This window comes from Candoia aspera, chromosome 4 (assembly GCF_035149785.1).
Source record: "Candoia aspera isolate rCanAsp1 chromosome 4, rCanAsp1.hap2, whole genome shotgun sequence".
NCBI lineage: Eukaryota > Metazoa > Chordata > Lepidosauria > Squamata > Boidae > Candoia > Candoia aspera.
The window spans coordinates 2,864,857-2,890,442 of NC_086156.1; the positions used below are offsets into that span (position 1 = coordinate 2,864,857).

The 25,586-nt window shown below is 46.3% G+C and overlaps 2 protein-coding genes across 2 annotated transcripts in view; one reads left to right on the forward strand and one right to left on the reverse strand.

Annotated features, from left to right (window-relative positions):
• The window catches only part of JMJD4 (jumonji domain containing 4), a 127,740-nt gene that overhangs the window by 71,898 nt on the left and 30,256 nt on the right, over positions 1-25,586 (reverse strand). The gene's annotated exons all lie outside the window — the stretch shown is intronic.
• The window catches only part of ALS2CL (ALS2 C-terminal like), a 40,801-nt gene that overhangs the window by 2,906 nt on the left and 12,309 nt on the right, over positions 1-25,586 (forward strand). The window contains exons 2-12 of the mRNA XM_063303278.1: positions 9,247-9,355; positions 10,807-10,984; positions 11,465-11,530; positions 14,640-14,805; positions 15,526-15,654; positions 17,428-17,547; positions 18,621-18,688; positions 19,465-19,531; positions 22,041-22,237; positions 23,971-24,036; positions 25,078-25,176. Of these exons, the coding sequence (XP_063159348.1) occupies positions 9,250-9,355; positions 10,807-10,984; positions 11,465-11,530; positions 14,640-14,805; positions 15,526-15,654; positions 17,428-17,547; positions 18,621-18,688; positions 19,465-19,531; positions 22,041-22,237; positions 23,971-24,036; positions 25,078-25,176 (1,262 nt within the window). The 5' untranslated portion in view covers positions 9,247-9,249. The remainder of the gene's footprint in view (positions 1-9,246; positions 9,356-10,806; positions 10,985-11,464; positions 11,531-14,639; positions 14,806-15,525; positions 15,655-17,427; positions 17,548-18,620; positions 18,689-19,464; positions 19,532-22,040; positions 22,238-23,970; positions 24,037-25,077; positions 25,177-25,586) is intronic.

The following is a 25,586-nucleotide window of genomic DNA, read 5'->3' on the forward strand; positions in this document are numbered from 1 at the left end:
TTCTGTTTATGAAATATGTGGGGAGGTTTGCAACAGCTTAAGAAAATACCATTGGCATGATGGTATGATTCCGATCAAAGCCCAAAACTAATATCAGTATCACTGAAATAAAACCGTTGGAATTAGGAGTGGGAGGATTGAGGGGGAGTGATTTATGTCCCCATGATGTGGCTGACTCAGGGAAAGATAACAAGTCACACTTTGATGGCTTAGAAAACAGACAGTATATAAAAGCTGCTGCTTCTCCTCCATCATCATCATCATCATCATCATCATCATCATCATCATCCCAAATGCCAATTATATAAAATAAAGGATGAAACTGTCTCATTAGCAGCTGTAGCAAAACAAATCAAGTTTATTACAGCCCTAAGGCCAGATACAATCAAAATATCTAGTAAGAACAGTATGACATATATCGACACCCACACCCACACACAGACAAAATAAGTATGATAGGATCCCAAAATAATTAAGAATAAAAATACTAAAATGAATCAAAATAAAAGACTCTTTTAAGAAATTCTAACCCTAAAATCATAATGGTGCAGCGTGTCGTGCAGCACAACACTGGACAACTTGGGAGGATATTTTCAAGTCCTTGTCCGAAAGAAGTAGCCTTAAACGGAATATAACCAAGGCCACGGCGGGGTTGCAAAACAGGCCCATTGGGAAATTTAGCTTTTCTGTTTGCAAAAAGTACCAAGAAAGTTTTGCAAAAGGAGGAGATCAAAATGTGGTGGGATTGCCAAATTCAGCCTGATAGGCCCCGAGAACCTTAGACAGCAGACCTCATGGCTGCAGACCCGGAGGTGTGCTCCATCGGCGTGGCTGTACCTGGAGACCATCCCCTTGATGGGAAAACCATGGGAGAAAGCATGTCACGTGGCTGGCAAACCGAAGTGAAAAACTGTGGAGGAAAAACAATGGATTGTCATACAGATTTGCACTGCCACTAATTTAGCAAAGGACTACCTTGCAAGGCTGTTGGAATTTGGACTAGGGAGATGCAGGTTCTGGCACCCCTCAGCTACAGAAGATTCCTGGGGGACTTTGGGCCGGTCCCTCTCTCTCAGCCCAGCCTACCTCGCAAGGCTGTTGTGAGGAAACTTGGCAGAGGGAGTGAGAAATCTTTCCGAATATAGATATGTAAAGACAGAAAAGCTGATTATCTTGGAGAGGCAGTGTGGTGCAGTGGTGACGATGCAGGGAGACCCAAATCCTCACCCACCCTCGGATGGACTAGGGCCAGATTACTCTCTCTCAGCCCAGCCTACCTTGCAGGATCGTTGTTCTTCAGGGCCATCCACGGGGTGGCGTGTTGAAAAAATCAAGATGCATCAACCCCCTTTGGGGCTTAAATGGCATAACTGCAGCTGCCACCTTGGCATCTTTCCTTCTCCTCTTTTGCAGTGCGAAAAAAATGGGCTTGTACTGCTCTTGGATGTAAGAGTGTGCCAAATAAAATTCCTGAATCCTAAAATATTCTCTCAATGTCCCTGCTGGTTTCATCGGACCAGGTTTTCACAGCTTCGATGTTCCCGCGGCTTCCTCTTTGGGGAGTGGGGTGGGGAACCCAAACAAAAATGGGGAAAAAAGTGCTCTAGGTCGCCTTTGAGTCTGTCTCGACTCCTGGGGTCCAACCAGGTGGCTGTTTTGGGTCCCCCCCCCCATTTTCCCATGCTAGGTAATGGCCGTGGGATAGCCTAGTGGTCTCCCATCCAAGAACTATCCAGGCCTGACTCTGCTGGGATCAGTCCAGATTGTCTCTGTGGCACCAGGGTCATTGGGCCGGGCTTTTGAGCAGGATCGCGCTGTGGGTCCAGCTCACAGAGGGGCGCATGGGTGAGGGAACTGGGCAATGCGGCGTGTCTGGATCCGCCTTTGTAGAAAAGAGGAACTGGCTATGTGAAGGCAGGAGGGAGTGGCTCACCCGGGGCTGTCTTAAGCGCTCCCTTTCAGAAAAGACTCATCCAGATCTAGGCAAAGTCACCGCAGTGAGCCATGCGGATTTTAATATGAGGTGAGTCTTCTGGGCCAGTTTGTTGGTGGTGGTGGTCCTTCTCCTTGTCTATCTCCCCCTCCTCTTCCTCCTCTTCCTCGTCTACCTTCTCCTCCGCCTACTCCTTGTCCACCTTCTCCTTCTCCTTGTCTATCTCCCCCTCCTCTTCCTCCTCTTCCTCGTCTACCTTCTCCTCCGCCTACTCCTTGTCCACCTTCTCCTTCTCCTTGTCTATCTCCCCCTCCTCTTCCTCCTCTTCCTCGTCTACCTTCTCCTCCGCCTACTCCTTGTCCACCTTCTCCTTCTCCTTGTCTATCTCCCCCTCCTCTTCCTCCTCTTCCTCGTCTACCTTCTCCTCCGCCTACTCCTTGTCCACCTTCTCCTTCTCCTTGTCTATCTCCCCCTCCTCTTCCTCCTCTTCCTCGTCTACCTTCTCCTCCGCCTACTCCTTGTCCACCTTCTCCTTCTCCTTGTCTATCTCCCCCTCCTCTTCCTCCTCTTCCTCGTCTACCTTCTCCTCCGCCTACTCCTTGTCCACCTTCTCCTTCTCCTTGTCTATCTCCCCCTCCTCTTCCTCCTCTTCCTCGTCTACCTTCTCCTCCGCCTACTCCTTGTCCACCTTCTCCTTCTCCTTGTCTATCTTCTCCTTCAGCTACTCCACCTTCTCCTCCTTGTCTACCTAACGATAGTATTATTATTATTATTATTATTATTATTATTATTATTATTATTATTATTATTCACATCTTGTTGCCCATCCGAAACTGGCGAGAGCTAAAACTTACACGTTGACCTGCCAGGGTGCGTGCAAGGGTGCTCCCTGGCTGTTTGTCCTCCCTGCCCTCTTTCTCTGACATCTCAAGTGATTTATGAAAAAAAAAGGGGGGGGGGCGTCATCCAGTCACCTACAAGCATTTCCACCCCTCCTGCCGACGGCGTATCAGCCGGGAGATTGTTTCCAAAATCCAAGGAATTCAGCCCTGCCCAAGTGTCGGTGATGCGATTCGGTGGCTTTACTTTTTTGACGCCAAAACTGGAGTCGGAAACAAGTTTTTCAGCCAGTCGGACTGAAGGGCAGAAAGCGCGCGTGATTCTGTAGCAAAATGGTATCGCCTTGCTTAGAGGGAAACGCAGTTCTCCTCCTCCTCTTTCTTCTCTTTCGGTGTTTTTCCGTCTTTGGGCGTATAATAAACTCGCTGCCGTCACCAGATACAAAGTTGGTCTTCCATTGGCCTTTTCTAACTGGCCGTCCGTAAGTCTCGATAGGAAAAAGTTCTGGTCTCATCTGAATATTGTGAAAAAGGCGAAAGGTCCCCTGGGCAAGCACCGAGTCACGTCTGACCCTTTGGGGGGATGCCGCCTTGAATATTAATCCTTAAAATTCTCAGTCTCAAGGGATGTCCTTGCATTTCTTAGGTCTTAAGTGGACTCTTTCCTTCTGCCCCACACCTTTGGCCTATGACCCATCAGTGGGACTGTTTCTGAATACAGATGTAAGCCTTTTTCAGACAAGCGTTAAACCCACGTTTAGGAACAGCCTGACTGGCCAGTCAAAAGCACGGAGGGGGTGTTGCATCAAGCCAGAGCAGCGTGGGGGCTTCAACCCCTGGGCCCCTCCATGCCTGTACAGGTAGTCCTCAATTTACAACCATTCATTTAGCGACCGTTTGAAGTTACAGCTCTGGAAAAAGTGACTCACCACTGGTCCTCGCACTTACAACGGTCACAGCGTCCCTGCAGTCACATTACCAAAATTCAGGTGCTTGGCAGCTGGCTCATACTTATGACGGTTACAGCATTTCGGGATCATGTGATCACCATTTGCGACCTTCCCAGCCAGCTTCCGACAAGCGAAGTCAATGGGGGAAGCAGGATTCACTTAATGACCCTGGTGATTCGCTTAACGGCCGTGGCAAAAAAGGTCGTAAATCGAGCATGACTCACTTAGCAACGGAAGTTCCAGTCTCAATTGTGGTTGTTAGTCGAGGACTACCTGCAACCTGTTAGTGGAGCAACTTGGTCAGATGGCTAAACCTGGTGTTCTGTGCACCTGCCTACACACCCCCACAACTCTGCCCCACGGCCTGTCAGGGAGAGAGTTGGGCATCTGTTTTCCTGCCAGCTGGTGGGAGGGGCAACGAAGCCAAAAATTGCACCCACCCCTTTCCTTTTGCTCCCCAAAATATGGGCAACCCCATTTGCTAGCTGAGTTGCTGTTCCAGGTCAGGAATCAGCCACAGGGACGAGAACAATTCATGCAGCTGGCTCAAGGGCTGGTGGACGGCACTGGAATGCTGCCCTGCAAAAAAGCCCCAAGACACGCTGTGCATTGTAAACACATGCCAGAGGAATTAATCACTAAGAAAGGAGCGGCACTGATATCATTTTAAGGCACAGGAAGGGCGAGGTTGAGAAGCTTAAAAAAGACCTTGCATAATTAAAGGGTTGTGTAAGGGCACGTTCCCCCACCTTGGCAACCTCCAGATATCATGGACTACAATTCCCATCATCCCTCGGCAGACTATAAGGGCAGATTCCGTATCGACAGGCTCCAGAACAGGGAGCAGCCAACAAATTTTCGCTCAATCAGTACCCAAAGGGGAACCTTCCTCTTTTATTCGGTGTGAATTGGCTTGCACGTTTCCTAGTGCATCGCGCCCTGTTTTGTCACTGGGTCGTAGGGTTTCAAATTTTTTCAAAGCTTTTCTAACTTTTTGGCTTTGGTTTCTGCAACGGCACCAGGGTGCCAACAAAAAGGAGAGGAAGGGAAAACAGAGTGCAAAAATTGCAGGATGGGCAGCCTTTTGATGCCTAGACGTTAAACGGTGTCTTCGGAGAGAATAAAACCAAATATAATATAGATTATTAATTTTGTTGTTGTTGTTGTTGTTGTTGTTATTACTGGGGCTGCAACACGTGTGGCAAAGATGTCCTCATGCCATGCAAACAGACAGAATTTCAAGCCTCCTGAAAGGTGTTTTTTCACGCCTTTTTTTTTTAGGGTGCATTCATTCCATTTATAGCTTTTGCGGATGGCTGTGACTGGTTTTTCAGAAGAAAAGCAGGAAATAACATCTCTGTTTATTTGCCACTTGTTGGTAAACATGGGCAGGGTGATTTCAAAAGCCTGCAGAGGCTGTCAGGGGGGGAAAAAACACACAAAGAAAGAAACCAAAATATTGGAGTTTTCCAAAACCAGGTCAGCCCAGATGCAATGCCGGACTAAAACCTTGCAGGAGATTGTGTCGTTAATGAAGATGCACCGTCACACCCTGGCCAGAAAAATGTTGTTCTTATGCAATTGTCAATTTCCAGAGAAGCCTTTGTGCACTCAGCAACTTTTTCCCATCACAAAAAACTTCCCGGTATAGTTCTGACGGCAAAAGACAGGACGCTTATCACCCGCCCCAACCCCTCTGACGTCCTGTTTCCCATCTTACTCATTTTTCTAGCAACAGGCTAAGTTCAGGCACTTCCTGGAAAGAGGGCTACTTTCCGATTCAAAGGCAGCCTAGAGAAAGATTGGTTGCTATTTGCAAAAAATGAGTGCGTTATTCCCAAAGAAAGAGGATCCAGAGAGACCCGATTGGGACCTTAAACTTGGAGAATATGCAGCAAGGGCGAAACTAATTGGACCAACCATGCTGTAAAGATTTATATTGACTTTGCTGCATAATACAGATATTCCTCGACTTACGACCACCAAGACAGTCGTTAAGCAAGTCATGCCCGATTTTATGACCTTTTTGCCGTAGCCGTTAAGTGAATCATGCGGTCATTAAGCGAATCTGGTTTCCCCCATTGACTTTGCTTGTCAGAGGCTGGCTAGAAAGGTCGCACTTGGCAATCACGTGACCCTGGGATGCTGCAACTGTCATAAATACATGCCAGTTGCAAGTGCTTGAATTTTGATCATGTGACTGCAGGGATGCTACAACAGTCGTAAGTGTGAGGACTGGTCATAAGTCACTTTTTTCTGTGCCGTTATATCTTCAAATGGTTGCTAAATGAATGATTGTAAGTCAAGGACTACCTGTACATAATATATACGGAAACCATTCTTGCTTAAATTTAGTTTAACCTCAGTTCACATAATAGAACAGAGGTTAAACTAGAGTTAAGCAAGAATAGCTTCCATATATATTATTTATTTTGTAGCAAGGTCAATACAAACCCTTAGAGTATGGTTTCTAAAGTTTACGCCAACAGGTACTAGAAATCGGTTGGAGTACAAAGAAATATTGATTTATATTATTTTTAGCAGTCCTTCCCTTCCCTTCCCTTCCCTTCCCTTCCCTTCCCTTCCCTTCCCTTCCCTTTTTCCTTCTTCCCTTCCCTTCCCTTTTTCCTTCTTCCCTTCCCTTCCCTTCCCTTCCCTTCCCTTTTTCCTTCTTCCCTTCCCTTCCCTTCCCTTTTTCCTTCTTCCCTTCCCTTCCCTTTTTCCTTCTTCCCTTCCCTTCCCTTCCCTTTTTCCTTCTTCCCTTCCCTTCCCTTCCCTTCCCTTTTTCCTTCTTCCCTTCCCTTCCCTTCCCTTCCCTTTTTCCTTCTTCCCTTCCCTTCCCTTCCCTTCCCTTTTTCCTTCTTCCCTTCCCTTCCCTTCCCTTTTTCCTTCTTCCCTTCCCTTCCCTTTTTCCTTCTTCCCTTCCCTTCCCTTCCCTTCCCTTCCCTTTTTCCTTCTTCCCTTCCCTTCCCTTCCCTTTTTCCTTCTTCCCTTCCCTTCCCTTTTTCCTTCTTCCCGTCCCGTCCCTTCCCTTCCCTTCCCTTCCCTTCCCTTCCCTTCCCTTCCCTTTTTCCTTCTTCCCGTCCCGTCCCGTCCTGTCCCGTCCCGTCCCTTCCCTTCCCTTTTTCCTTCTTCCCGTCCCGTCCCGTCCCGTCCCTTCCCTTTTTCCTTCTTCCCTTCCCTTCCCTTCCCTTCCCTTCCCTTCCCTTCCCTTTTTCCTTCTTCCCTTCCCTTCCCTTCCCTTCCCTTCCCTTCCCTTCCCTTTTTCCTTCTTCCCTTCCCTTCCCTTTTTCCTTCTTCCCTTCCCTTCCCTTTTTCCTTCTTCCCTTCCCTTCCCTTCCCTTTTCCCTTTTCCCTTTTCTTCTTTCTCTTCTAATGTTTATAAATAATATTTTGGTGGAGGTTTTGGCATTCTACTCAAAAATGCATACTTTTTTTTAATATCATGAAAACAGCTCTGCTTGGTATCTTTTATATTGAGCATTAATTGTATATCATCCCAAAAACCTGGCTTTGCCATCAAGCCTGGGGCCCTGATAGCGTGGGTGAGCCCATTTCATGGTTAGCATTATGAATGTAATGAGTATTATGCGTGTTCTCAGCTGCTATTTTTATCCTGTTTCCGTAGTTTTTAATTCTGGATGTTTTTATTGTTTTTACCATTGTTCGCTACCCGGAGTCATGTATGTGAGATGGCTGACCGTATAAACCAAATATATAAACAAATAAAAATAAATAAACTTCAGTAGTTATCTCTCCATTTACAGATACTATCTTTTTTTTTAATCCACCTTTGTTTTCAATTAAATAAAAAGATTGTTTTGGAACTGATTCCTGTAGCTTCTGATTAGTGCAGATGGTTTTATCCAAGCTCTCAGCTCACAGCACGGTGGAGAAAGGATGGACTTAATCTATTTTTTATTGTTTTAATGTTTCTAGTCATTATTATATACTGATTTTAGGTAACCATTGTTTTCAATATTTCCTGTTTTAATTGGACTATTGCACACCTCCCAGAGTCACTTTTGTGAGATGAGTGGCTAAATAAATACGATTAAATATATACTATAAAAATTTTAAGGCATTCTTCTGGCATTCTATGCTCTTTGCTCATTTCAGGACCAGAAATATTTCAGGAATTGGGGCGAATTCTAGAGCATGTGGGAGGCTGCAGCCCTGGAAAGCGTTGACTCATCTAATCTCTGCCCTTTGCCTCCACATTGACTGTTGTTCTACAGGAGCTTTTTGCAGAAGAGAAAATAAAACAGGCCCACGTATAGGAAATAAGAATAATAAGAAGAAGAATAGCACTTGTGTGAATCTTCCATGGAAAATCCCACAGGTCTAGCCACAATCCAGGGCCCTCCAAATTTCCAAGCGTGCCAGCTGTTCTCCCTGCTCTTTTTTGGTTTAGCGTAAGAGGGAACAGGGATAAACTTGGGCTGTTTTTCAAGATCCTGTTGCTATGGCCTATTACAATAAAGCAGCATTCCTACAGTCTGTCTACCTCGTGATCTGTCCTACCCCGAAGGGCTGATGTTGCCATCACAGCCATTCACTTCTTAAGCATGGATCCTTTCCGTTCCTCTCTCCTGGATCATTAGGTGCATTCCGGTGTGAAACAGGATTCAGAGGGAGCAGTTTCATCCCGATCTCTTTTCTTTTTTTCTTTGAAAACACTTGATTGTGTTTTTAAAGTATAGGTAAAACACGAAAAGATAGAAAAGGATTGGAAGAAAACTAAAGAAAAAAACAAAAAAATGCAGACATAAAAAGAAAAAGATGCAAAAGGAATGACTTCTGACTCTACAGCAGAGATATACATAGAAAATATGTACCGCTTACTTCAATTTTAACTATAGTAAACATTATTTCTATAATCCATTTCAGCTTATTAATCAAAATTCCTAACAATAACATCATTTTCTTCAGTTAAAAACAAAAGACCCGAAAGCAGTTTTTCACCAGAAACAAATTTAAACTAAATATTATCTCTCATCCCGATGATCAGTTTAGACTTCCCTGCCAAATCCATTAAATTTATCTTATTGTTCCCCTAACAGTACCTTCCACCACTCTCTATAAAAAAATCTCACTCTTCTAATACAATCAAATTATTATTTAAAACAAAATATTACAGGGGATAAGTTCTATTATACATTCAATTTAAAAACCTTCAAAACTGCAATACTCATCTTTTCCCAGTGGTTCTTAAGATTCTTAAAAAGAAAGGAAGAAAGAAATACCGCACTTTATATATCTTAAAACCTCCTTAACCTAAGTAGTATTTCCATTATCAATATTAGCATTATCTGAAATAAAAAGAACAACCTGGGTATTCATCACCAAAATCCATAGTAACCATAAGAAGAAGAATTGAGACCATCTCAAAAGAAAGAAAAAGGAAAAATCTAACGCATCTCTTACGCTCTTACTCAGATGTCCTTTTTAAGCGTCCAAGCTTTGTAACTCAGGCCTAACCAGAGTCTCCGCATTCTTCCCTTGGCCAACGGCATCGGCACAGGACATGAGCATCGAGGAAGTGGCGTCCTCATTGCTAAGAGCAGAGGAGACTTTTTCTGCGTGTCTTGCACGGATCAACACCGTGGTCCTCAAGCCCCTCTTGCAATCAGGTGAGAACGGACGGGGGAGCCTGCCTTGGTGCCAGGCTGGGTGGCTCCCAATCTGTACATCTGAATGGAGCGGGTGGCAAGTGGTTCTAATTCGCCCGTGGAAAATTAAAGATAAAAATTAAGGACGCTGTCAGGGTGCACTAAGCTGTTAGTGTCTGTGCCCGTGTGGTTTTCTTGGCTGGCATGCAAAAGTGGTTTGCACTGTCCCTCTTCCAGAATGTTTCTTCAAGTTCCCAGTCTGGCCTGTGATTTCCTGGTGGTCTCCCATCCCTGTACGAACCACGTTTGACCCTGTTTCGCTTTTCCAGATTGGTCAAGGCCAGCTAGACTCTCTCACTTTGTTTGTTTAATATGGAATAACCTTTGCGTTATTCCATATTAAACAAACAACCCTGCCCCATACACAAATGACAGAATAACAGCAGCCTTCTTTCAGCTGACAAAGCGAGCATAACCTCAGGGTATCACTCCTAGAACAGCTGTCTTTTGTTGCCTTTCAACTTTCAAGTATTAGCATGTTTTCTTTAAGCCAAGTTCGATTCCATGGGCGCCTCCAAGAAGCCCCCCCCCTCATGTCGTGCCCCTCCTTTGCACCTGCAACCTGCCAGCCAAGCTATGTTTGAGCATGGATATAGTGCTCTTTCAAAGGAGGGCTAAACTGGCATTTTTTAGCCCTCTAAATCCATGTTTATAAGGTTGCCTTCCCTCCCTGACCCACTCTGCTTCTTTCAACATTTTCCCTTCTGCGTCACCCTCCTGCAGCCCAGAATATCTTCCACCCACATCATACAAATACAATGCCCACCACATCGAAGAACCCCTTCTCCATCGCTTGACCCTTCTGCCTTTTCAAACACAGATGGTCCTCGGGTTATGACCACTCATTCAGCGACCGTTCAGACTTGCAACGGCACTGAGCGAGGGGGACTTATGACTGGTCCTCAGAGCTCTGGCTGTCACAGTGTCCTCATAGTTACGTGATTATGATCCGGGAGCTTGGCACCCAGCTCGTGATGACAATATTGCAGTGGCAACCGGAACTGCCATCACTAAGCAACACAGTCACGTGGCATCACGCTTTATGACCTCATCGCTTAGCAATGGCAATTCCGGTACCCATTGCCATCGTAACCCGAGGACTAACCGTATGTTCACTTGCGAGGCAGACGTGCCTGCATCCAGGTGTTTAATTTTAATTAGGCACAAAGCTTCTCGGTGTGCATGTGACACTAAGCCTGGTTTTGGCACACAGGAAAAAGAAAAAACCTTTAACTCTGAGGCCAATAGATCACCCACGCCCATCAGGGTAATGTCCCCTGCCGCACATGAACCACAGCATCGCTAAAATATCCTGGATCCCCAAATTTCCCTTTCTCCCTTTCTTGGGGATGATTACAGTTTTTCTAACTGGATCGTTTCACCGACGAGGGTCCCGATTTCTGTCTTAAAAGGTTCCTTTGAGAATATAAAGGTCTTTCTCCTGTTAAATGACCACTTCCAAGTTATCTGGCACCTGACGGAGGAGAATGATAGGACATTGAGGCAAATATACGGCGCGTCTGAATCCGTCAGCCTCCCCGACGTCTATCTCGTCTGGAAAGCGGACGCATTTCTGAATGCTTATATCCAGTGAGTCCAGCAGCGGTGCGCATATTCCGGTGTGGGTGGACGGGGGCCCTCTTTTAATGCTGGAATGCCACTTTGAAGCGCCAGGTAAACCTCTAGACCAGGGTTTTGCGGACTAGGTTTCTGCGAGAGCGTGATCGTGTTTGGCGAGGGCGAAAATGGGAAAAAATCCGCTCTTTTTAACCTTCTAAGCGGAGAGAGATTTTTGTTCGTTTGTTTTATTTCTTAGAGAAAGTGATAGGTTGGATTATCAAATGGATTTTTAAAAAAAATTAAGGTTAGAAAGTGCATGGTAGCTGTTATTAGACTTCTGCTCATTAGGATTAAAGGATGATTTTCACATTTTGTAAGTCCACACATCTTGAAGCGTGCTGGCTGGGGAATTCGGGGAGGTGAAGTCCACACACCTTAAGAGTTGGGAAGGTTGAAAAACACTGGCTAAGAGCAATGGCCCAATGTCTTTTTTGCTGTTATAACTCACAGGTACTTTTTTGCATTTGCTACCTGCGTGGTGGTCCGGGGTTTTGAAGATGTGGCCAGGATTAAAAGGTGAGTGATGGAGTAGAACAGCTAGCAAACTGAGCTGTGAACCTAAAAAGTTTCTGGTCTGAGTTTAGCCTTTCAGGGATATTTACTCTATGGCCTTTTAAAGATAGATTTGTTAGATTTAGACCTCTCCTTCCCACCAGGAACTCAGGAAGGCATGAATGGTGTTAGCCGCTCCAAATTCCACCCAAGAACCACCCTAAGAGGCAGGCTGGGTTGGAGAATGATAGAAGTGGAAGGGATCTTAAAAGGTCATCTAGACCAACCCAACCCCCTGCCGAAAGTCCCCATGGCTGAAGAAAGACCTCAGCCTAGCTGTCCCCAGCCCTAATCCATCCCCTTAGCCACTACACCACACTGCCTCCCACGGTACAGTACAGAGATGGCCTTGAAGAAAATATGGTGCTACCTTTAGGAAAAGGTGGATTTCGTCCAGGCATACAGGAAAGTGTGCGAAAGAAATTGAAGATTGCCCCGCCTTGATTTTCTTTGATCTAAGAGGGAGGGAAGAAGAAATGCTGACAGGCTCTCCAGATTCTGTTCTAGCTTATATTGCTAAATCAGAGTTGTAATATTTTTTGTGGAATCGGTTTCTGGACCTGGCCTATCCCGCAGGGCTGATACTTGTCCTCAGTCTCCCAATGGGACAGTCCCGGACTGATTGAACCGACAAAGCTGGGCCCCCAGCCAACTTGACAATCCGAGTCATTGTCCAAAAAAGGTCGGAAAGGGCCACCTTGCAGGGCTGAAAGAGAGATCCTCTCTCTGCAGTACTCGACAGGAGGAGGTCAGGGGATCCGGTGGCAGATCCCGAGGTCTCCTCTTTCTTGCAAGGAATCGTAGGCTTGGGAATGGCAGGCAGGGCAAGGTCCTTAATGCAGAGGGAGGGCCTGATCAAGGAGCTGCTGTGGGGCTGCCCCCTTCCCAGGGGAGCCCCCCAATGTAAATGCAGTGAATGGAGGACAGGGCAAGAAGAGAGGCTGATGAATCGAAATAGGGTGGGGGTCTCAGTGAGCCCCAAGCGGCAGTGCCTGAGCTTCCCCTGCGAATGATGGTTTCCCTATTAAGGGATGGTTTGAGAACCAAGCTGGGCTCCAGATCCGCCCGAAGCTGGTCTTGGGAACAGGTCCAGGGAATGTGGGAGGCTGGAACACTGGGCTGCAGAAGGGGGCCAAGGCTGCAGAATGCCTCTGCCTTGGCTCGAAAACCTTGCTTCCCCCCCACGCACACGGACACACACACACACACCAGATTGCCATGGCTGACCCCGTGGATCCTGCTGATCCTTGCCAAAGGAGAGAAGGGCAGGAGAAATCTTTTCTGCGGTGAAGGAGAGATTGCAGGGAGGGGATGTCCACAGAGCTGGCCCCCTGAAGCCTGGCTTCGTTTGCAGAATCTTTTCCAGTAAGGGGGGAGGGGTGGGATTAGGATGGAAGGATGGATGGATGGATGGATGGATGGATGGATGGAAGGAGGGAGAAAAAGGAGAAGGAAGGAAGGAAGGAAGGAAGGAAGGAAGGAAGGAAGGAAGGAAGGAAGGAAGGAAGGAAGGAAGGAAGGAAGGAGAGATAGGGAGAGGAAGGAAGGCGAAAAGAATAAAGGGAGGGAGGGAGGAAGGAAGGAAGGAAGGAGGGAAAGAGGGAGGGAGGGAGGGAGGGAGGGAGACAACTCGCTCCCAGTGAACAAAGTGAGCTAATAAAAGTATTTTGGATACATTGCCCCCTTGTTTACTTGGTGTGCAAAACTAATAACACAACTTTTTACATCTGCCTTTTACTTGCTTACTTCTCCACTGACATTTCCAGGAATGTGGCTCAGTCGTAATTATTATTAGAAAGTCCTGGGTTTGATTCTTCCGTTGGTTAAGGACACTGGACTTCCATATATCTATTCCATTCCATTCCATTCTTACAAAAAGCTGTTAGAACAGCTGGCTGGGGAATTCTGGGAGTTGAAGTCCACATGTCTTAAAGTTGCCAAGGTCTGAGAAACACTGGGTTAGAATGTTGCCACCGACAGACTTGTGAACCTGACTCCTCTTATGCATTGCATACAGATCGGGTTTTTTGGTCTGGCTGCATATTAATAAAGTTAAGTTAAATTGGGGGTATCTTGCTTCCCTTTTTCAATCAAAAACCCTTGTCAAAAGCACTGACAGTTGTTGACAAATTTGGCCCTGCGAGCCACTGAAAAACGCACCTGTTTGGAATCTTTCTGCAGCTCTTTGTATTTGAAAAGCAGCATGTTTCTGGCCGCAGGGATCGAAAAGTGGCAGGGCAAAAATCTTATTCGGCAGGAACGGGGTATCTTGGGAATGATTGGCATGCCTAATGTCGCTTGAGTGGTTTTAAGCCAAAGAGAGAAAGGGGTTGTGATCCAAAACATTTCCAGGCCAAAGTATGATAATGGCGTTAAAGTTGCTATTTTCTTGTTTTTCCTTTTTCAGTTTTGGGTGCCTTGCTGTCTTTTAACACTTCTTCGGGTAGGTTGGCACAAAGGAATCCTTTCACTGATTTGAGTATCAGATGCTTCTTATTAGTACTTCTTTGGCAAAACAATGCCTCCACGAACAATTTGAAAGTACAGGTAGTCCTCGCTTAATGACCACAATTGGGACCAGCATTTTGGTTGCTGAGCAAAGCGGTCATTAAGCAAATCCAACCTGATTTTATGACCTTTTTTGCAATGGTCATTAAGCAAATCACATGGGGTTAAGTGAACCACGTGGTTGTTAAGCAAATCACGCAGTTTCCCATTGATTTTGCTTGCCAGAAGCCAGCCAGGAAGGTCAAAAATGGTGACCATGGGATGCTGCAATGGTCATAAATGCAACTAGTTGCCAAGCGCCCAAACTGTCATCACAAAACCGCAGGAACGCTGCAACAGTCATAAGTGTGAGGACTGGTCATAGTCGTATCTTTCAACACCGTCGTAAGTCCAAAACATCACTAAATCAATGGTTGTTAAGCGAGGACTACCTGTATTGGCGGAACCTCTTCCCCCATGAGATTAGGGAGAAAAGTGCCTTTTTAAAAGAAGAGAAACCTGAACCTTCTTAGGGTCACTTCTCATCTGACACGTCTTTTATCTTGCTGGTTCTTCACAATTTCAGCGAGGTCTGGAAGCTGTGCAGATCCTCCCTGCAGGAATTTCTTGCAGATTTCTCTCGGGATACCTCCATGGCGGTAGCTCTCCACACGGTGTTGCAGAAGCCATTCCAAGACCACCTTCAGCAATATTCCTTTGTCCTCTCCAGGCTGAAGAAAGCAGCTGGCCAGGTAGCACATCTGCAGCCGGACACCCCTGTCTGTGCTTGTCCGTCATTGAGGCAGGGAGGAAAAACGACGGCACGTTCTTTGCACGGCTGTGTCGTCTCAACTCAAGGATTTTTACTTTGGGAGTTAAAAGTGGTGCTTTGGATCGGACAACCTTACTTGTTGCTCAAGGCTTTCCAATTTGGGGGGGGGTGCAATTTTTCTGTGTCTGTTCCACTGGGGTGCTGTGTGACCTGCCTGAAATATTGTGTGGAAAAGCCATGGCGCTGAGCCTTCTAGTGGTACATTCAGTTCAGGCCAAGGTGTGGCAGATGCGCGCACAACACAGGCTAAGCCTGGTTAGTTTTAACTTTGTTAGAAGCAGAGAACCGCCAGATCATAGAATCGTACAGTCAGAAGGGATCTTAGAGGCCACCTAGTCCACTAAAGCAGTGTTTCTCAGCTTTGGCTGCTTTAAGATGGGTGGACTTCAACTCCCAGAATTCCCCAGCCAGCCATGAGTTGAAGTCCACCCATCTTAAAGCAGCCAAAGCTGAGAAACACTGGTCCAGACAATGCCTGTTGGACCTGCTCAGGGTTCACAGCATTGTGTGAATCTGAACCTGGGTCAATTCCAGAAGCAGCTTAAACCTGTTTTGCCAACATCAACGTTGACTAGAAGGGGTTGGGAGGCACGCCAGCTCAATTTCAAAGGGCCAAAAAGTTGTGGTTGTCTTTTCACAGGGCTTAGAGAAAGAAAAGATTGCTGATGCTTCAGAAAAGTTTGCAAAGCTGCGTTCGTTCGCCAGCCAAGTCCTGGACGAAGCCTGCCTCACCGCGAGTTTGTGGAAATCTCTGGGATCGAAGTTCACGGTGGGCTCTTGAGAAAGGGTGGCGAGATGGGAGGGGAAGGCATCCCAGTGGGCTGGCCACCAGTAGCCTGGCCCAAATCTCATTCTTTCTCAATTTAAACCCCTCGGCTCTGGTCCTGCCCTCTGGGGCAAGGATGGATATAGGTAGTCCTCAACTTACGACCATAATTGGAACTGGAACATCTGCCACTAAGCAAGGCAGTCGTTAAGTGAGTCTTGCCCAATTGTACGACCTTTTTGCCATGGTCGCTAAGTGAATCACCACAGCCATTAAGTGAATCACCACAGCCATTAAGTGAATCAAGTGGTTGTTAAGCAAATCCGGCTTCTCCCATTGACTTTGCTTGTCGGAAGCTGGCTGGGAAGGTCATAAATGGCGATCCATGACCCTGGGGTGCTGCAACCGTCGTAAATACATGCTATTGCCAAGTGCCTGAATTTTGATCATGTGACTGCAGGGACGTTGCGATGGTTGTAAGCATGAGGACTGGTTGCAAGTCACTTTTTTCAGTGCTGTTGTAACTTCAACAGTCACTAAATGAATGGTTGTAAGTCGAGGACTTCCTGTATGTGCAGGACAACCCAGCAGCTGTTTGAATACAGCTATCTACAGATGGTGGCCAGCCGGCCAGGCTTTGTTCCTAATTGAGGAAGAGTTAGAATTCAATGGAAGGAGGTGAAAGAGTCACAGAATATAGAATCCTAACGTTGGAAGGGACTGTAGAGGTCATCTAGTCCAACCCTCGGCTCACTAGGACATCTCTGATCGATGACTACTCAGCCTCTGTTTGAGGACCCCCACCGAGGGAGAACCAAGGGGCTGCTTGTCATCTCGTTCCCAAGCTCTCACTTGAAAACTCATCAGATGTTAACCACCCAGCCTCTGTGCCAAGATTTTATCAGCTTGTATTCAGGGCCCCCACAGTATTTTTAACCTGCTCATTTTCAACAACTTTTTCAACTATATATTCCCACCGATTTTTCATTCCTGGCACATGATAATTTGCAGATGCTCCAGTGAATCATTTTGGTGACTGTGTTATGCCGTTGTTTATAGTCAGTTTGTGCAATCTTCTTGCACAAGCTGAGTGTACTGTCTACGGTCTCTTCTGCTTCTTTGCACAATCTGCACTTTGAATCGGCTGATGAGTTTTCAGTTCTGGCCTTGATTCCTCCTCCCCCCCTCCCCCTCCCCCTCCCCTCCCCCTCCTCCTCCTCCTCCTCCTCCTCCTCCTCCTCCTCCATCATCATCATCATCATCATCATCATCATCATCATCATCATCATCTTATCTACCTTTTATATATATAACTACAGTGACCATATGTCCTTTATTATAAAGGACAGCTCTTTATTTCAAAAAGCTGTCCTTCAGATTTATTTCATTTAATTCTTTATTTCCTTGGTTTTGCTCTTGAATTTTTCCTTTGGAAAGCAAAGTCATAAACAATTTTTCTTAAAATCCTTATGACCCTCTTTCAGATTTGCCCCTTTTCAGGTCTGTCCTTTATTTTTTCCAAGAAAAATAGGGTCACTGTATATACAACTCAAGGCGGTGAATATGCTCAATCCCCCTGCCTCCTATTTTCCCCACAACTGCAACCCTGTGAGGTGGGCTGGGCCGAGTGAGAGGGACTGGCCCAAGGTCACCCAGCTGACTTTCATGCCTAAGGCAGGACTAGAACTCACAGCCTCCTGGTTTCTAGCCCAGCACCTTCACCCCTGCACCAAGCTGGTTCTAAAAAAAAATCACCCCCGTATCTCCCCCTTGTAGGACGTCCTTTGCACGCCCGAGAGACGGCTGCTGGAAGACAGCCAAAACCTCTCCATCTTTGCCAGCATAGGCCGAATAGATCGCATCCTGCTCTTCAACGATGCCCTAGTGCTGATCCAGGTAAGGCGGCAAGACAGGTTTTGGGCGCAGGTGGTATGGGACGTGGAGCCTTGCCATCTGCGTGGCCACAGACACAGACATCTCAGCGGTTCTCCAGCTTTAAAGTGTTTTCCCCAAAAGATTGGTTGTAATTCTCCAAACCTTGGGGATTTTCCAAGCCTGTTGCACAGGGTTAATGCCGTTTTTCATTCCGTAAACCCTGTGGAAGGCAAAAGGAAGAGGGGCCGACCAAGGGCAAGGGGGATGGATGATATTCTAGAGGTGACGGACTCGTCCCTGGGGGAGCTGGGGGTGTTGACGACCGACAGGAAGCTCTGGTGGTCCATGAAGTCACGAAGAGTCGGAAGCGACTGAACGAATAAACAACAAAACACATGGCTGCGAGAGCTGGACCATAAGGAAGGCTGAGCGAAGGAAGATGGATGCTTTGGAACTGTGGTGTGGGAGGAGAATCCTGAGAGTGCCTTGGACTGCCAGAAGATCCAACCAGTCCATCCTCCAGGAAATAAAGCCAGACTGCTCACTTGAGGGAATGTATTAAAGGCAAAACTGAAGTACTTTGGCCACATAATGAGAAGACAGGACACCCTGGAGAAGATGCTGATGCTGGGGAGAGTGGAAGGCAAAAGGAAGCGGGGCCGACCAAGGGCAAGGGGGATGGATGATATTCTAGAGGTGACGGACTCGTCCCTGGGGGAGCTGGGGGTGTTGACAGCCGACAGGAAGCTCTGGCGTGGGCTGGTCCATGAAGCCACGAAGAGTCGGAAGCGACTGAACGAATAAACAACAACAACAAACCCTGTCACTCACAGCTTCAAGATCAGAAGTGAAGAGAATTACACCTCAGCCATTCAAATTCCCCTCCTGAGCCTTGGAAATCACAGGAATCAGACAAGGACTTTGCTCAGCTACCTATTACACTCTTAAAACGACCAGCAATAGAAATACAAACGTTGGCTGGTGCTAAAGCAAGGAACAGTGAGCTTGTGATTGTGTGTTTTGTTTCAGTTGTGGTCTTTTAACTGTTCTGAAGCTGTCTTTTTTCTTCTTTTTTGAACCCTGAAATATTCTAGGGGAACAGTTTCCAGAGTTTTGATCTGAAGCTTCTGTGGGTGGATGCAACTTCCAGAGAAACCGGACAGTGAGTGAAGTTGATTCTGTGGCTTAAACAGAGCAGGGGAAAAGGGTTTTTTTGCCTTTCCCGTTGATTGCCCAGTAAACTTTAGCACATTTAGTGTTGCTAAACACACAGGCTTGTCATGAAGTGCAGAGAATATTTCTATGTGCACACTGAGAACCAAAATCAAGGCAAGGGGGAAAGTTTCCTTGAAATAGGACAGTCATGGACCTTCTCTAACCATAAATGAGCCTCAAAAGGAGGAGGAGGAGGAGGCGGCGGCTGGCTGGGGAATTCTGGGAGTTGAAGTCCACACAGCTTAAAGTTGCCAAGGTTGAGAAACACTGCTCCAGAGGCTTAATAGGTTACATTCCTTCAACTGTTCCAAACAGGACATGTTTTCCTGAATTTCCAACTTGGTTGGAGGCTTTCCTTCGAAATCTTCTATCTTGTCTATTTCCCTCTGAAGATATGCCATGCAGGGGTGTCCACAGAGCATGGTCAAAAAAGTCAAGATGACAGTCACGGCAGTGCGATTGAAGCTCCACCTGTTTCATGTGCGTGGAGGCCATCTTGACTTTTTTGACCACACCCTCGGACACCCTGATGGCGTGCATGCTTTCATTGCTGGGTGAGAAATTTAAAGAAGGAAGTGACTTTGGGTACTTGGGGCCGGAAAGCTGGTGGGCAAATGGAGAGGTCCTTATCGCTGATCCTGGTGTTTTCTTCTGCTGTTACAGGGTTAGAAAGAGAAAAAATATTTTTAATGCAGAGTTTTTACATGTGGCGTTTCTTTCCAGGCACACCCTCCGCATTGTTGCTCCAGAAGAAGAATTCTTCCTCTTGACCAAAGAACCAGAATCACGAGTAAGTGGCTGATGGCCTGGTTTACTGGAGGTGACTTATGATGGAGCAGCCACATGTTCCTCTTTCCCTGTCAAGGGACAAGCGTCATCAATCCCTGTCTTTTTCTCCCCTCACCCCCAGGATCACCTTCTTGGCTTTCTGATGCTTCAGTTCTGTTTTTATCCAACTCAACTGCTGTCTGTCTTCTCAGCTGGGTATACAGTTAGTCCTTGCTTAACGACCACAATTGGGACTGGAAGTTTGGTTGCTAAGCGAAGCGGTCATTAAGCAAATCTGTCCTGATTTTACGATCTCTTTTGCGGTGGTCGTTAAACGAATCACACGGTTCCCCGTTAATTTTGCTGGCCAGAAGCTGGCCTGGGAGGTTGAAAATGGCAATCACGTGACCCCAGGACACTGCGGTGGTCATAAACACGAACCAGTTGCCAAGCACCCAAATCGTGATCACGTGATCATGGGGATGCTGCAATGGTTGTAAGTGTGAGGACTGGTCGTAAGTCAGTTTTTCACCACCATAAGTCTGAACCATCACTAAACAAATGGTTGTTAAGTGAGGACTCTCTGTATTTAGCATAAAGAAGAGAGGGCAGAAGGGAGGCATGAGAGCACCTTCCAGGCCTTGAAGGGATGTCCCAGGGAGGCTGGTGTGGCCGTACCCTCCACGTGGCCAAGAGGACGAGACCGGCAATGGGAGCTCTACAGGTGGAGATCCAAAACCAGGCTCGAAACAAGGAGGGATGTCTTGGCCGCGAGAGCCGTGAAGTGGTGGGAGAGTCGCGAGGGCTCCATCACGGGAAGGTCGCAAGCCGTTTCCCTGAGACGGTCTGAAGGTTCCTGCCCTGGGCAGGGGTAGGGCTGGATGACCTCCAAGGTCCCTTCTCACCCATAACGCCATGAAATGAGTATGTGAAACACCACCTGTCCAAGAGGGAGGCACTGCAACAGAAGAACACCTCTTGAGAACCAGTAGGGCTGTCTAAATAGCACACTTCCCTCGATTAGCTGAACCCACCAGTCTTCCTTAAAGACGCTGGTGTCCAATAAAGAGGAAATAACTCTTTTTGTGGAATTAAGTGCAATTTTATATCTCTAGGCTAGCGTTTCTGAACCTTGGCAGCCTGAAGATGTGTGGGCTTCAACTCCCGGAATCCTGGGAGTTGAAGTCCGTACGTCTTCAAGCTGCCGAGGTTCAGAAACACTGCTCTAGACATACGACAAGTACTCCTGAATGTCCATTATGCATGTATCACAAAACAGCTGCCCTGGCCGGTAATAAATTCATGATTTTTCTGAACGGACGGACACATTTTCAGGTAAAATACTATTTCTGAAGAACGCCAATGGGACTTAGGTGAAGCCCAGAAGCAGTTGGGGAAGTGAAGTTAATGCTGGAGAAAGAAGGTTGAAATACCTTCATGGGAAGTTGAATTATAGCCTCAAAAACTGGAATGCATGCATTTAGAAAGCTCTTTGTAGTGACTGAAATCATAGCCTGCCTGAAAAGATCCTTTGTGCAGGGTGGGAAATCCCACAATGAAGAAACTTGGTTCCTCCCAATCTTTGAATCGACTCTTTTTTCCCTCTGACGGAAAAACAGATCAATATGAGTCTGTGGATATGGCTTCATTTGCTTTTTAAAACCGGGTCACTGTTTGGTCCTTCTGCTGCATATTTTTTATTTCGTAGCGTTTATTTCTGTTTTTGCTTTTTTCTGCTGTTTTGTGTCTTGCCGCGGTTTCACTTTTTTCCTTTTTCCCTTGACGTATTGTTGCAAACGACCAAGACATTTCTTTTTTATATGTTTTTAATTAGATTTTTTCAATCCACTAAAAGTACACAAAGCAAAACAAAAAAGAAAGTTAAAAATAGAAGCAAGGGAAAAAAATGAAGAAAGAAGAAAATGTGCGTTATAGTTATGCCTTCCTCCCTTCCTTCTATCAAGTAATTGCCGGATTATTATTCTCCCCTGCTATTTGTCCCTTTTCAACCCCCAAATCATCAGTTCAGTCTTTCCTTCTTTCAACAAAAAGTCCATATAAGGTTTCTAGTCTTTCAAAACAGTCTTTATCCCTTTTTCCCTGACCAAACTGGTCAGCTTCGCCATTTCCATAAGTGCAGTTGATTTTATAATCCAGTCTTCCTTTGTAGGTATTTAACTGCTTTTCCATCTTTCGGCATACAATAATCTTGCTGCAAACAAGAACAACATTTCAATTAGAAAATCAGACAAGGAGGGGCCAGAACAGTCCAAAGCTGGGGGGCAGGGAACCCCCCACTCAGTTCTGGAAAAGTGGGAAGCATCAGAAAGAAACTCAAAATGGTCTTCCTTGATTGGTTTAGGGTTAATTGAAGCAACGAGAAACTCTGATAGGCATGGAAGATTCTGCTCTTCTGGCGTACAACAATAAAAATCCGTCCTAGAATGTCTGTTTCTTCACCTGGCCTACCTTGCAGGGCTGCTAGGGACGCCCCACTCTCCAACTGCTTCTCTTTCCTCTTCCCTCTCCAGGCCGTGTGGCAATGGAAGACAAATCGAGCGGTGTGCCAGGCCTTGGTGGGGAAGACAGACCTCCCCTTGTGGGGGGACGCTGGCAAAGGCTTCGAGCCCCCGCTCTGCCGCTTCGCCACCTTCGCTTTCAAGGCCGAGGGGCGGTTCAAGAATGCCACCTACCAGGGAGAGTGGTGCCTGGGGAAGCCGCACGGCAAGTAAGTCTGTGCCCTGTGGGCATAAGGGGCATCTCTGAAGAAAAGCGCTCACTGTTGTGTTTATATTTATGCTTATTTATGGTATTTTAATGCTTTTATTTCTGTTGTCAACTGCCCAGAGTCCCCCTTTGGGGGGAGATGGGCGGTGGCAAAATTTAATAAAAAATTAATTAATAAAGTGGCATTCTCCAGTTCAGATGCCAACCAAACTCACTGGGTAGGTGGGCTAACCTTGGCTTCTGGGTAATGGTTAGGTTGGGAGGGAGGAACATGGGGCTTTTGTAACATCTGCAGCCTCACCTCCTGATTCCCCTTAAGTTGAGGCAGACCATACTAAATCAATGTTTTTCAAACTTGGCCACTTAAAGATGTGTGGACTTCAACTCCCAGAATTCCCCAGACAGCTGTGCTGGCTGAGGAATTCTGGGAGTTGAAGTCCACACGTCTCAAAGCGGCCAAGTTTGAAAAACATTGATCTAATGGGATGGACTCTGGCATCTGTTCTTTCTGCTTAAGGTCAAAGTGCTATTCTGGGAGTTGAAGTCCAGGCATGCTGGCTAGGGAATTCTGGGAGCTGAAGTCCACACACCTTAAAAGTGGCCAAGGTTGAGAAACTGCTCTAAGATGTCCTAGATCAGAGTTTTTCCAGCTGTGCTTTGTGGAATCCCAGGCGTTCATGAGAACTTAATGGGTTCTGCGAACTACTAAGGGGAAAATATCTTTTTTTCTATCTTTGCCACTTAATCAGGGGCTCCTGGAATTTTATGTTTTTAACGGGTCTGAAAAGGTTTGAAAACCCCTGTTCTAGATCCTTAGGCAGCGATCGCAAGGTCTGTGCTCTAGGAATTGAGGAATTGTTGAACCTTGCTGGAGCATGAATTTAACCTCCTGCAATCCACCTCTTTTTGACCTCTTTTCAGTTACTAGCCCTCATGGCTGCTAAGGTAAACTCAAAAATACAGGTAGTCCTCAACTTACAACCACAATTGGGAACGGAACTTCCATCACTAAGCAAGGCAGTTGTTAAGTGAGTCACACCTGAATTTACAACTTTTTTGCCATGGTCGTTAAGTGAATCACAATGGTCATTAAGTGAATCACATGGTCATTAAGCGAATCTGGCTTCCCCCATTGACTTTGCTTGTCAGAAGCCAGCTGGGAAGGTTGAAAATGGCAATCACATGACCCCAGGACACTACAACTGTCATAAATATATGCCGGTTGTCAAGTGCCTGAATTTTGATCATGCGGCCATAGGGACCCTGCGACGGTCGTAAGTGTGAGGACTGGTTGCAAGTCACTTTTTTCAGCACCATCGTAACTTTGAACAGTCACTAAACAAATGGTCATAAGTCGAGGACTACCTGTACGTGTACGGGCCTGATTCAGCTGCAAAACTCAGATTTCAAAGAGGGGGTTTGACAGATGAGGCATTATTTTAAACTGGAGAGGGGCCCTCTGTATTCTTGGTATTCTCCTATCGAGTCCGTACACTGTCATAAGATACTGTGATGTTTTTTTCCTTGCCATCAAATATACCCAAAGTAGTTGCAGGTAAAATGAGGAGGAAGAGGGCCAGATATCTGTAAAATCAAGTGAGCAACAGCAGCTTATTCTGTTGTGAACTCTGGTTTGGGATTTTCTTTCCAGCGAGTGATTTTTTTTTACTTTTAAGCTTCCGTCGTGAGTCTGTTTGGCTACATCATCCTTTAATTAGTCTCTTCTCTTTGCAGGGGGACACTGACGTGGCCCAATGGCCAGAACTACGTTGGAGATTTCAAAGCAGGCTTGGAAAATGGGTAATGGGGTGTGCCTGCCTGGTGAAATGCCAATTTCAAACTTCCAAGGGGGTGGCAGGTTTCTCAGGAGATCTCTTTCAAGTCCCAATGTGCCATGCCCAGATTTATTTGTTTGGTAGATCCAGGCAGGAAATCATCCTGACCTTGGGAGGGTTTGGCAACTAAGCAGGGTTGGGCCAAATTAGGCCTTGGATGGGAGACCACCATGAAATCCCAGGGGTGAAGGCAAGGCTAGGAAGTAAAAAATTCCCACTAGATAAAGACAAAATCAAACTGCCTCTGGATGGTGCCAGGAAAACATCATTGATGTGTCTCTGAGAGTCGACTTTGGCCTGAAATCTTTTTTTCTGAATTATTCCCCACTTACATCCTGCTAATAAAGAGGAAGAAAGCCTACCTGGAAGAGGTGGCCCCTTAAATGTGTCTTGCACTTTGAGCACAAGATGGGAGAGTCATAGAATCATAGAAGAATAGGGTTAGAAGGGCTCTTAGAGGTCATCTAGCCCAGCCCCCACTCACGCAGTCTTCTGGTGCTTGACTTCAGAAAGGAGGGCAAGTTATTCTGGCTTCCCCACCTGGGCGGGGAGATTTAGGTGCAGGTTTTGGAAGGCTTCCTTGTTACAAAAGGGCTTCTGCAGGTTCTTATTCGAAGTGTGTGTGAATGTGTGACCCTGCAGATCACTTATGCCAATTCAGTTCAACTTGGAAGTTTAAAAAAACCCTTCCTGAGAGTACAGGCAGTTCAAGAGTGGAATGGGATCAAGAAAAGTGGTGGGCTCCCCTTCTCTGGATGTGTTCCAGCATTGGGGATGCTTTAATTTGGGTGCCTGTACAAAGGGGGTTGGACTGGATGACCTCAAGGGCTCCTCCCAATTCCAGGATAGTGTGATTTCCTGACTACAGCAGTTGTCAACATCAACTTTTCTCTCTAATGCAGTGTTTCTCAACCAGCTGGGGAATTCTGGGAGTTGAAGTCCACCCAATCTGAAAGTTGCTAAGGTTGAGAAACACTGCTCTAACACCTTTTCTTCTGGGCTTCAGGTTCGGGATCTGCTTGATCCCCCAAGGATCAAAAGACTGCTACGACTGCTACAAATGCCACTGGCGGGAAGGCAGGATGAACGGCTACGGGATCTGCGAGTAAGCCCATCGTTGAACCACTGTTTTTGAAAGATCACCTGTTGCCTCTTTTGGATTAGCCATTGGTAGAAAGGTTCTAGGCCAAACAAGTCCTGGATATTCCACACCTCCAAGTTATACATTATATTTTAACATCAATTTTGCATAGTCATGACTTCCCAAATCACTTGGAGCTACTGTTCAAAAATTGGTATCTGAACCTGCAGTTTTCCTCTTCCCTCCTCCTCGTGTTTTCCTTTCGTACTGCTCTCCAAGCCTGAGAGGAGGTGGTGCTTCGTTTCATGGAGGGTGTACCAAAGCTCCTCAGGTTTTGGTTTGAGGAAAGGACTACCAATTTTTTGATCCATAAATAATTCCGAGAAAGCTGGATTGCCCTACGCATGAGATGAATAAAGATTTACTAGCCCACT